The sequence below is a fragment of the Phyllostomus discolor genome, chromosome 14 (genome assembly GCF_004126475.2).
Source record: "Phyllostomus discolor isolate MPI-MPIP mPhyDis1 chromosome 14, mPhyDis1.pri.v3, whole genome shotgun sequence".
NCBI lineage: Eukaryota > Metazoa > Chordata > Mammalia > Chiroptera > Phyllostomidae > Phyllostomus > Phyllostomus discolor.
In genome coordinates this window covers 26,837,740-26,850,405 of record NC_040916.2, presented here as the reverse complement: position 1 = coordinate 26,850,405, position 12,666 = coordinate 26,837,740, and the positions used below count along the sequence as shown (strand labels likewise).

General features: G+C 53.5%; 1 protein-coding gene across 1 annotated transcript; it reads right to left on the bottom strand.

Moving 5' to 3' along the window:
- Positions 1-2,360: 2,360 nt before the first annotated feature.
- LOC114489476 (butyrophilin subfamily 2 member A2-like) lies at positions 2,361-10,127 on the bottom strand. The gene is given in 7 exon segments (XM_036015774.1): positions 2,361-2,416; positions 2,535-2,553; positions 2,737-2,835; positions 4,117-4,384; positions 4,386-4,431; positions 4,434-4,616; positions 9,716-10,127. Coding segments are annotated over 7 exon segments (1,083 nt in total).
- Positions 10,128-12,666: the final 2,539 nt, after the last annotated feature.

The window sequence follows — 12,666 nt, the reverse complement described above, 5'->3', positions numbered from 1 at the left end:
GGGAGGACACCTTCGGAAATGCGCTAATATAAGTACCCTCTCTCCAGGGAGCACCTGAGCCTTCCCTTCTCCTCTCAGTCCCCCAAGGCAGGCATCTCCTGAACTCTCAGAGATCCCAGGAGACACGCAGGCAGGGGGCAATAAGCAGGGGCAGCTTCTCTCAGGCCAGCTCCCTGACCCTGAGTCCCAGGCCCCCTTTCCTGTGCCTTCCCGCTGAGCCAGAGCAGCCCGTCTAGGGCCCCTCCTGTTCCTTCTACGGTCCTATGCCTTTCCTTGTTCCCCTGCCCTTGGCTTTAATAAATGTAACAGCCAAAAGGAAAAAGTAAAATATAAATGTAGGAGTCACTTTCAGTCGTATGTTCAAAATGATCAGAGAATTGTTTACATGTGAGTATCTTTGGCTCCTAAACGCCTAGTCATCCCTGATTTTAATGACGGTCGGGCCCCAGGTCCCTGGCCACTCTTCCTAAGGTCAAGGCCACCTCCAGTAGCTGCTCCCCAGCAGCCCGACACAGGACAAGCACTAACTGAGGCCACCTCCGTCCACGCCCTGGCATGTGAGGGCACTTCTCCCTCCTCTGCCGACGCTGCACCATGGGACTGGCCTTTCGTGAGGACCCGGAGGATGTGGGCCGTGTGAATCACTTGAATGGCGGTGTGAACTTTGAGGGGGAAAAAAGACTTCGACTAAAAGGGCTCTTGGTAGCTAACTCAGCTTGAATTTCTTAAAAAGAGCTCAGCAGCCATTGGTGCACAGTGGCCTGTCCCGCAAAAACAGAGAAGCCTGTGCTGAACCTCCTGCCTGCACCCTGCCCGCCCTCTGAGCCGCCCTTATAAGGAAGTTCCAGCAACCCTACCTCAACCAATAAAGACCACTAAAGCTTTCTCCATCCAATAAAGGCTGTACAGCTCTGGCCAATCAGGGTGTCTCTTTTTTGACCCATCAGGACAACGTATTTTGGACTCTTCAACTATTTAGGACGTGAAGTCCTTATTTGCATGGGGCGGACCAATCACGGACCTGGGGCGGGGCCTCTGCTCCCTGGAAGCCCGCCCCTTTCTCTGAGCCCCAGCACTTTCCGGTTCCTGGAAGCAGCTCACTGTGTTGTCAGGCAGAGCAGAGTGGAGCCCCTGAGATGATGCGGGCAGCACCACGCAGGACTGGGCCCCAGGGTGGCCTCCCAGCCCTGTTCTGACAGCCAAGTTCATGTTCGTGCTCTGCCCCAGGGGTGCTTTGCTCTGAGCAGTTTGCTTCACTGAACCAAGGAGCATGGGGTCTTCCTTCTTACCTCTCCTTTCTCCCACTCTGATGTAAGCCTTGGGTTCCCTCCCTCCTTCCAAATGCAGGAAAGAAGGTGAAATTGGTCTTTCCTTACAGGACATTTGGATGTTGTTCCCCTCGATGTCATCCGTCTGGCTTAAGTTAACTCTCATAAAAAAATCTTTACAGGTCTCAGAGTTCATACATGAACAGAAAAGAGCACCCAGTGTCCTAGTATTAGACAGACAAATGATTTGCAAAGCAAATCGATGCCACAGCCTTTGCTAGTGTTTATTTTGCTCCGCATGCCAGTTTTTTTTCCAGAAAACTTGTTTATTTATATCAGTCTAGAATCAGATTTTAAATGTCATTTAAATCAGAATAATAACCGTCACTGGGTATCTCAGTAACAGCGTTGTGCCAATAAACCCAGGCTTGGGTCCAGTCTCCAGTCAGGGCACCAAAGAAATGGACCAGTGGATGAATAAATAAAAAGAAAAACAAATTCATGTTTCTCTCTGTCTCTCCCTCTCCTTCTAAAATCAATAACAATGTGAAAATAATTTAATAAAAACATTTAAAACTTCTTTCAATTCAATATAGTAAATATACTCAGATATAATCAAATGACCAGAAACTTGGTGGGGTGCTCAGTAATCTGAAGGTTTTAATGCATCCTGGAAACAAGAAGCTGGAACCCGATGCCACCACCACCACCCCCCCGCCCCCCCCCCACTGACCCTGACTTTGAAAGAATGTGGTTCACTGCTCACCTGACCACAAGGGACCTTAAACCAGAGCCCATTCTCACTGACCGAGAAGATTTACTGCAGGGAATCTGACACAGGCCAGATCCGCGTGTGTCCTTGACTGTCATCCCTCCATTTTTGTCTTCAATCCTTCCATCCTGGAGCTTTGCTTTGAGGCCTGGAACTCTGGGGAACGGTGGGGATGGACCTTCTGGTGCTGGACCCCTGGCTGTCATGGGGGGAAACCACCCCAACAGCCTGGGCCCTCCCAGCTCTCGGTCCCCGTTCCTCTACCTCTGACCTCCAGTGGTGGCCCCTCACCCCTCAGGTTCTGGTGCATCCTGCTGTCCTCACCCCAAGTCCACAGTGTCTGGTGTCACCTCAGGTCCCATGCTGACAGGTCGCCCTGATGTCAGAGCAGCAGGCTGTCAGCCTGTCACTGTCCCACATTGTCCTTGGTTGGGAGCCTCATGGAAGCACTGGCTGCCCTGACACTGGCCCCTGCCCCGAGGGGACAAGCTCACCAGCTGCTAGAGCAACAGCCTGAGGGGGGGATGGGCTGGGACTGAAGAGGGGTCCCGGGCCTGTGGGGTGGGTTCTCTGATGTGCCCAGAGGGAGGGGCCAAGTCCTCTGGGTGCTGTGCTACGTGAGCAGAGACGGCCAGGGCTTCTCTCCTGGGCTCTGAGACTAGGGCTCTGGTCTTGGTGGCTGTGGTGGGCCCCTGCCCTGTGGAGAACCAGGCCACCCTCAGGCACAGTGACCCTCTGGGCCTCCATGAATGCTGGGCAGATGAAGAGGCATTTGTCATCAGACCCCAGCCAGGTCTCATGCTTGGGCAACTAAAGCCTCAAACCTCTAATTGAAAACACCTGGTGGGGGGTTATGGCTGCAGGAGAAACTCCAAGCCTCATTGGAGAGTTCAATGGAGTGACCCACAGGGTCCTATAACATACCCATGCCCACCCACCCAGGAATCAGCACCAGAAGGGCCCCATTTGCTTGTGGGTAGTGGGGGAGGTGCCTGAAATCCAGCAAAGAGCTGAGCAAGCACCATTGTTCCCTCTCAGATCTCTTCCCTACCTACAGTGACTCAATGCAGAGACCTGGGTTGCCCTGCCCCGGTGAGCACCTAAGACTCTGCCCGTTATAGGAAGCAGGCACCAAGACAAAAAGAAAATTGGCCAAATGGAAGCACAGATCAAAACTCAAGAACAAATACAACTAAGTGACAAAGAGATAGCCAGCCTATCAGATGCACAGTTCAAAACACTGGTAATTAGAATGCTCACAGAATTGGTTGAATTTGGTCATAAATTAGATGAAAAATTGAAGGCAATGCTAAGTGAAATAAAGGAAAAGGTACAGGGAACCAACAGTGATGGGAAGGAAACTGGGACTCGAATCCACCGTGTGGACCAGAAGGAAGAAAGACACATTCAACCAGAAGAGAATGAAGAAAAAAGAAATAAAAAACAATCCAGAGAGGCTTAGGAACCTCCAGGACATCTTTAAATGTTCCAACATTCAAATTATAGGGGTGCCAGAAGGAGAAGAGGAACAGCAACAAAGTGAAAACTCATTTGAACCAAAACTGAAGGAGAACTTCCCCATTCTGGCAAAGGAAATAGACTTCCAGGAAGTCCAGGAAGCTCAGAGTGTCCCACAGAAACTGGACCTGAGGAGGAACACACCAAGGCACATCATAATTACATTGTCCAAGATTAAAAATGAGGACAGAATCTTAGAAGCAGCAAGAGACAAGGAGACAGTAACCTACAAAGGAGTTCCCATGAGACCGTCAGCTGATTTCTCAAAAGAGACCTTGCAGGCAAGAAGGGGCTGGAAAGAAGTATTCCAAGTCATGAGAGGCAAGGACCTACAGCCCAGATGACTCTATCCAGCAAAGCTCTCATTTAGAATGGAAGGGCAGATAAAGTGCTTCTCAGATAAGGTCAAGTTAAAGGAGTTCATCACCACCAAGCCCTTATTATACAAAATGTTAAAGGGATTTATCTGAAAAAAAAAAAAGATTAAAAATATGAACAGTAAAATGACAGCAAACTCATTTATTAACAACCACACCTAAAACAAAAACAAAACCAAGCTTCTCTTCTCTGAGCCCCTGAGTCCCAGTGGGGACACGTGTAGATATGTGATCTGTCCCTTGTGTCACAGAAGGAGACGTCTCCAGATTGTTGTCCAGGGACACGACCCACCCCATGGGAAAGGTGCTCCTTCAGGAGAAGGGTCTTTTCAGGGGAGGACAGGACCCGGCACTGGTGTCCAAACAGCTCCAGGGCCCAGAAGCCATTCTGAGGGACTAGCAGGGCCTCCCCTTCCCTCTGCACACGGTCTGCACAGACCCCACAGGCACAGAGTCACCTTCTCTACACCCACCTCCCAGTCATGTCTCCCTGAGGGAAGCTGTCCCCACCCAAGACACATGGCTCACAGTGGAATCTCTGGGGGTTGTCCAGCAGGCTCTGCCTGGAGGGGCCCAGCCCCACCCTCCTCTGGTCCTGGGACAGGAAGAGCTCGGGGTGGGCGGTGTCTGGGTCCAGGAGCACGTCAGCTGCACAGGAAGTGTCAGGGTGAGGCCTGGGTGCTCAGGGGGTACCAGGAAGCAGGGAGACATCCTTACAGGGTGGTACCTCCATGAAGGCCCCGTGATCCCAGACCCCAGGCAGCTCACAGAGGAGAGCCCTGAGGCTGCATGTCCACCTGCTGAGTGAGGGGGCGGGGCCTCAGGGAGAGCACACCTGGGCACTGAGTGAGCAGAGAGTTTACCAAAGGAGCTGAAGTTAATGTCTCCTACTTTCTCTCCACGTCCTGAGATGTGCCCCCTTTTCTATTACAAACAGATGGTCTCTGGGACTCTGTTTGGTTGCAGACTTCCCAAACTGGCTTCACACACGGGGGACCTGTCCCCTCCACCTCCCAGTGAAGCACCTCGGGCCACTCACCTGCCCTCAGACACGGGACCTGCCGCCTCACAAGGAGACCCCGACCCCCTCGTCAGTGACGTCTGCTCCCTCCTCTGTGCCCCTTGTTCTTCCCCAAACCCCTCAGGGAGGGGCTCCTCTGTGCATGAGGCCCTACAGCCCACTAATTCATGGGTGGTTTTCTTTTGAACAAAGGATGTCAAACTCATTAACAAATACTTCCATTTTTGTCACTTGACAGGGCTGGGGAGACAGAAGAGCAGAAGCACCTGCAGTTTCTGTTGGAAGGACCAGGTGAATGAAAATCCACAACTGTCACCGTCCCCGCTGAGCCACCCTCACTGTGGCCAGGTCACTGCAACGCCCTCCTTCCGGCTTCTGCTCCAGTCCCTGCCAGGGCTCCTGTCTCACTGAGACTCCACCACAGGCCCCAGGGACCTGCTTTGCCCTGTGTGGTCTTGGTCCCTTCCAGGTTTGCACGCCTCTCCTCCCATCCTCCCTGCACTCAGTCCCTCCACCCACACCTGCCTCTCGGGTTCCTCGAAACTGCCAGACGTGCTGCTGCCTCAGGGCCCGGGCACCTGCCCCTCCTGCTCCCTGGTGCTCACCCCTCACTTGCTCTGTTGTCACCTTTTTCTAAAAATATATTTTATTTATTATGCTATTATAGTTGTCCCAATCTGCCCCCCCCGCACACCCCCATCCACCCACATTCCCCTTGTTTACTTCATGTCCATGGGTCATACATATAGGTTCTTTAGCTTCTACATTTCCCATACTATTCTTAACCTGCCCCTATTTCCTACCTACCATCTATGCTACTTATTCTCTGTACCTGTTCCCCTCTCTCGGCCTCCCACTCCCCTGTTGCTATCCCTCCATGTGATCTCCATTTCTGTGGTTCTATTCCTGTCCTAGCTGTTTCCTTAGTTTGCTTTTGTTTTTGTTTTAGGTGTGGTTGTTAATAACTGTGAGTTTGCTGTCATTTTACTGTTCATATTTTTAATCTTTTTCTCTTAGATAAATCCCTTTAACATTTTGTATAATGAGGGCTTGGTGGTGATGAACTCCTTTAACTTGACCTTATCTGAGAAGCACTTCATCTGCCCTTCCATTCTAAATGAAAGCTTTGCTGGATAGAGTCATCTGGGCTGTAGGTCCTTGCCTCTCATGACTTGGAATACTTCTTTCCAGCCCCTTCTTGCCTGCAAGGTCTCCTTTGAGAAATCAGCTGACAGTCTCATAGGCACTCCTTTGCAGGTAACTGTCTCCTTTCCTCTTGCTGCTTCTAAGATTCTGTCCTCATTTTTAATCTTGGACAATGTAATTATGATGTGCCTTGGTGTATTCCTCCTCAGGTCCAGTTTCTGTGGGACACTCTGAGCTTCCTGGACTTCCTGGAAGTCTATTTCCTTTGCCAGAATGGGGAAGTTCTCCTTCAGTTTTGGTTCAAATGAGTTTTCACTTTGTTGCTGTTCCTCTTCTCCTTCTGGCACCCCTATAATTTGAATGTTGGAACATTTAAAGATGTCCTGGAGGTTCCTAAGCCTCTCTGGATTGTTTTTTATTTCTTTTTTCTTCATTCTCTTCTGGTTGAATGTGTCTTTCTTCCTTCTGGTCCACAGGGTGGATTCGAGTCCCAGTTTCCTTCCCATCACTGTTGGTTCCCTGTACCTTTTCCTTTATTTCACTTAGCATTGCCTTCAATTTTTCATCTAATTTATGACCAAATTCAACCAATTCTGTGAGCATTCTAATTACCAGTGTTTTGAACTGTGCATCTGATAGGCTGGCTATCTCTTTGTCACTTAGTTGTATTTGTTCTTGAGTTTTGATCTGTGCTTCCATTTGTGCCATTTTTCTCTTTTTGTCTCCGTGCACCTGCTTCATATAAGAGGCCCCATAAGAGAAGGAGTGTTCATGCATTTTGTTCCCTGATTTATCTTCTGTTTCTAGAACTGAGCCTTGAACACATGTGATCCTTGCTAAGTGTTTGATGAATGACTTTATGAGTGTCTGTAGATAAAGACTTTCCGAGCTCTGTGCTTGGAAAACACCACAGGCAGGAGGGGAGGCTTCAGCATCAGCACCACCAGGTGCAGACAGCTCCCTGCCCCCACCACTCTCCATGGTGTGTGATTGTCCTGAACACACAACCATAGCTGCAGCATCAGAACCACAACAGGGAGAATGACCAGATTTACCCTCAGAGAAGAGGCTCCTCCTCCTGGGATGGGAGACTCTGTGATGCCCCCTGTGAGGAGGGGAGAGGCCTCAGCTCAGCTGCAGCCTGAGCTCCTCAGGGCCCAGGACTCTCCCAGCCCCACCCCTCCCCCAGCCCCACTCAGGCTCCCAACTGTCTGCTGAGGGTCCTGTGTCTATGGGCTCCCCCCCCAGAGGGCAGGAAGCTGACCTGGAAGGGAGACCCCAGAGTCCCTCTCCTGGCCCAGCAGGTGTTGTTGACTGAGTAGGGCTTGTCCTCACAGAGCTCTCCGTGATGATCACGGCCATGGTGACCCTGTAGAGGCCGTCTGTGTCCTCAGTGTGAGCCTCCTCCAGAGCAGGCATGAGCTCACCATAGGGGTCCCTCACACTGCATGGGGCTCTGGGAACCACCCTGTGGAGGTGCACTCCAGCCAGACACCCCATCCTCATGGCCTGTCATCTCACTGAGGGGCTTGGGCCCCAGGCCTGTGACAGACAAATAGTCTAAAATGTCTAATCCTAATTCATGTGACAGACAAAGACCCTTAGAGATCTCTGAGCAGCAGTCTGAGCACACTGCGTGGGGTTCCACCTTCTCCCCTGCTCACGGCCCCACTGAGCTCACTGTGCTTCTCAAACTCGATGCCCACAGCTCAGCAGGACACGCCCCCTCACTGGGCCCTCGGGCACGGGGAAGCCCCCTGCCAGGGCAGAGGGGTCCTCGACAAACACCTGCTGGTCTGTGGGGGCCTGAGGCTCAGAGTGAAACTTTCTCCAGGAGTCACAGTGCAAAAGAGTCACCAAATGAAATGCCACACTTGGCATCACCAGGCACATGATGGCCTCCTGTAGGACCTGCCTTGTGGGAAATGACAGAAGTGGATGCCATTGTCCTGGGCTGTGACGTTGTGAATGACCAGGACCACCCTCCCCTTGCTCGCAAACGTTGTTTGTCCTTGTTACTGCCTCAACCGGATGCTGCGCTTACCCCCAGCAATGGCCCCAAAGCAATCGTTCTAGGACTGGGACTCTGTCCTCATGTCCTTCCTTTCACCTGACTTGTTCCGCCAGATCTGTCCCTGAGAAAATGACCGAGACATGCCCAGCCTGGAGGGTCTCAGCTCCTCTGACAGCAGCAAGAAGGGCCTCTGGGTCCCGCCACTGAGGGAAGCACAGCTCTGCCAGCAGCCAGAGTCAGGAAGATGCACTGGTCCCTGGGTCCTCAGTGAGCCCCCAGTCGGTGACTCCTGGACTTGAGGTCAGTGACAGCCCTGCTGGACCTCTGACCTACAGAGTCCAGGGGTAGTAAATGTGTGCTGTGTTAGGTCAGGAAATGCGTGGGTATGTATCACAGCAGCAATACAAAACCAATACAATTGGGGTTTTGTGAAAATGTTGCAAGGAGCTAAACCATGAATCTGTGGTGAGTTGTCTCTGAGAGCTTAATCTAGAAGTGCTTGAACAGTGAAGATTATTGACAATTTTTTAAAAAAGATTTTATTTATTTATTTTCAGAGAGGGGAAGGGAGGGAGAAAGAGAGGGAGAGAACATCAATGTGGGTTGCTTCTCATGCGCCCCCTACTGGAGACCTGGCCAACAACCCAGGCACGTGCCCTGACTGGGAATTGAACCTGTGGCTTTTTGGTTCACAAGTTGGCACTCAATGCACTGAGCTACACCAGCTACAGTGATTACTGACAAGTGCATTTAACAAATGACACATGACAACCATATGCTAGTGGAGGGGACACCCGGTGAACAATCACAGTGATGATGACATGACCTTTACCCTTGGTGTCCTGGGAAGGGACCCTCAGGGCTCTGTGGCCCTGCCCAGCAGGGACACTCAGCTGCTGCAGAGGGACAGACGAGAGGCAGAGGGAGGGGCAGAGGCCACGTGTCTCTCAGGTGCACTGAACTCCGCACGAATCGCATGTTAGTGAACTTGGCCCCGTCTCAGTTTTCACCCTTTCAGAATGTGGCTGCCTCCCAGGGTTGTTGCGAGGGTCAGCGAGGTTCCCACGAAGCCTCTGGCACGACTCCAGGACATGGGATGTCACTTGTGAGTGTCAGCTGCTGCCGTTCGAGGGCAGCTCCGTCGCCGGTGGCCTGTGACCTCACCCCCTGCCCCTTGTCTCTGCTGCCCTCACTGCCTGCCCCTTGTCTCTGCTTGTGTGTAGGAACTGAGGGAGTGTCAGCGAAGTCCGTCACTCAGTGTGGTTTCAGTGAGTGTTTCCTCGCTGAGAGGTTTGTGTCCAGGAGGCCCTCAGCTCCAGGCTGGGCAGCAGGAAGCAGAGACGTTTCTTCAGCCTGAGGGTCCCCATTCCCAGCAGCTGAGCCAGGGGACACGGGGGTCTCCAGGGAAGGGTCAGGCCATGGGTCAGGCACAAGGGATCCCCCCCACTGCTTTCTGCGCTGGGCAAATGGTTAAGGGAGTGGGATCCTTTTTCCAAATCCCAAAAACAGGCCTCAGAGGCCCAGAGAAGCAGGTGGGTGGGAAGGTGAAGATGTGAGACCCGTCGAGGGCATTGTAGAAGGAGACCTGCCCCAGCTCACAGTCCAGGAAAACCCCCACCCTCTCAGGGGGGCTCACACAGGTCAGTGGGGTCTTTGGGTTGGTGAGAGCCCTGTAGTCACTCCCAGGATTCAGCTCCACTGCCCAGAACCCATTCTCGGGGGCCATTTTATCGCCATCTTTCCTCCTCACGTCCTCCCTGCACACCCCAATATGCCACTGTACCCTGTTCCCCACCTCCACCTCCCAGAAGTGTCTCCCTGACGTGAAGCTCTCACAGCCCAGCACACAGTAATTCCCCTGAAATCTCTCGGGGTTTTCTGGCAGGTTCTGCCGTGTTTCCACCCACTGCAGGCTCCTCCTGTCCTCAGAAACATGGAGGTTGGGATGCGCTGTGTCTGGATCCAGAAACACATCCGCTGCAGGGGGGTCAGAGGGCATGGGGTCAGCCATGGTTCCTGGACCTCAGAGCCTCAGCCTTCAAGACCAGGCTCTGCACTGGAGGCCAAACTCCAGTGAGTGGGGGCCCGACCTGCCCTGAAGGGGACCATCAGGGGACCATCAGCAAAGCCAAGGAACCACAGCGGTCGGTCGGGCCCTCACTAAGCAGCCTCCTGCCATCCCGCCTAGTCCCTTCCTGCAGGACCTGGGTCAGCCTGAGCCTGGTCAGGTCCTCCCTCCCTCTCCCTGCAGCCCCTCCCTCCAGCCCCGCCCCTCCTGCCTCTTCCTCCCACAGAGACCTGTGGGCCCCAGGACACCTTCTATCCCTGGTCCCTGGGCTCTGGGCAGCAGGTGGGCACACCTTTGAGACCAGGACCTCAGGTCACCTCCCTCAGGCAAGAGCTGGAGAGGAAAGAGGGAACAGGGGCCCTCGGGGTTGTCCTGGGGACACAGAGGGACCCACTCACCAGGCTGGAAGAGGGCTGACTTCCACTCTGGAAGGAAGGAGACACAGACAAGGAAAGGTCATTCTTTCTGTTCCTCCCCGCCCCCCACTCATTGTCCTCACTGAGCCTCTTCTCTCTCCTCTCCTCAGTCCCCTCCAACGTCCACACCCCTCATCTGCAGCTCTGCGGGCCAGGCTGAACCCTCTCCCAGTGCTGGGCTTCCCTCCATCACGCTGGGGCCGTGGGGACACGACCAGGCTGTGCCGGGTGTGGGCGTGAGTGTCAGCAGGGTGAGGGACACTGGGTCTGGAAGGTCCTCTCTGAGTGACCAGACAGGAGGGGGTGGTGCAGACACAGAGAATGAGCCTCTGAGCTGGATGGGATGGCCCCTCCCCCAGCAGGAAAGGCTGCACGTGCTTCCCACACAGGAGCCGGGAAACCAGAGAGCCTCAGGCTCACTCACCTGTATAGACCTGAGACTGCTCCCAACCTGCAATGGAGACAGACAGTCACCTGAACTGTCATTTCTGAGTTGGTTCCTTTCTCTCTCTTGTGGCCCCCTGTCACCTTCCTGTTTGCCCCCACCCTCCCCACCTCCCCCTCTGCCTGTTCCCTCCCCGGCTCCCCCTCCTCTTTCCATCAGCTGCAACTCAGGACCCCCAGGTGCCCTGCTCGGCTGTCCCAGGGTCACCACACAGCTGTCCTGTCCGTGTCTGTGCAGCAGTCACCTCTCATCCCTGCTTAGATTCTGAAGTTTCAGTTACCTTCTGTCAACCACGGTTGGGGATAGAGAATAAAAAATGCAGAAACAAACAATTGAAAGTTTTAAATTGCAGATCAGTCTGAGCAGCATGATGAGGTCCCCTGCTGTCTGCTCCGACCTGTCCCCTCCCGAATCCCCTCTGGAGTCCAGCACGTCCACCCTGGCGATCCCCCCTGCTCTTAGTCCCTGAGGGGTGTCTCTGTGACACACAGTGTCACAGCGCTGGTGTTCAGTCACCTCTATTTTACCAGTAATGATCCCAACATGCAAGAACAGTGATGCTGCACTGCTGGTGTGCCAAGGAGAAGCCTTCCTTTATGTGAAAAGGAAAAGCCTCGTGTATTCAGGGTTTGGGACTATCCGTGGTCAGACAGCCCCTGGGGGACCTGGACTGTGACCCTGTCATATAAGCGATGACCAGGTTCTCCAGGACCTGGGTGTGTCTGCGCACACGCTGCCCTGTGTACACACGTGTGTACCTGTGTGCTGGGGTTCATTCACCTCAATCTGTATTATTTCATCCCTACCTCAGGAAACAGCGGGGCAACCTAATGGGAAAATTTCAGATACTACTTTTTCAGCAGTGACGGTAAGTCTGTGACAACTGACACGGCCACTCCTGTTTTTAAGACACTTTTCGCTCCTTCTGCCTTTCTTTTCGGCGGGCTACAGAGTTTGTGACCCAAGCAGGGAGGGAAGGACTCCCACACTGAGTCACCTCCCCCTCCCCCGCCCACTGTCCTTTGTGGGGTTCCCAGGGTGTCCCCTGTGAGCGCCCCCTACTGGAGGGAGGCCAAAGACCCTTCCCCCTGAGACAGACCACAGCCTGGTCAGCCCTCAGCGTCCTCATTTCTTCCCCTGGGAGGTTGGCGGGGAGGGAAGAGGCTGAGCTATCTGAGCAGAGAGGCAGAGATGCAGGTCCAGGTACTCACGTGGTAGGTAGGGTATCTTTGTCCACCCTGCAGGGAACAACGTGAGGGGTCAGTGACACGTGTAATGCAGGGACCCCAGGACGTGTGGGCCGGGGACCATCACTTACTGAGTTCACCCTGTAGCTTCTCTGGAAATAAGCAGGAAAAGAAACTCCTTTAAAGGGGATCGAATAGAGAGGACCCATGTGGTGGGTGCGGGGTGGGGCCGGCAGGTGGTGACCACCTTGCAGAGGGGCCTCACCTTTGGCGCCTCGCTCCCGCCGCTCCTCGGCCTGAGCTGCTTCTTTCTCCTCCTGAACTGCTTCTTTCTCCCACTGAGCTGCTTCTTTCTCCGCCTGAGCTGCTTCTTTCTCCAACTGAACTGCTGCTTTCTCCGCCTGAGCAGCTTCTTCTCCGCCTGAGCTGCTTCT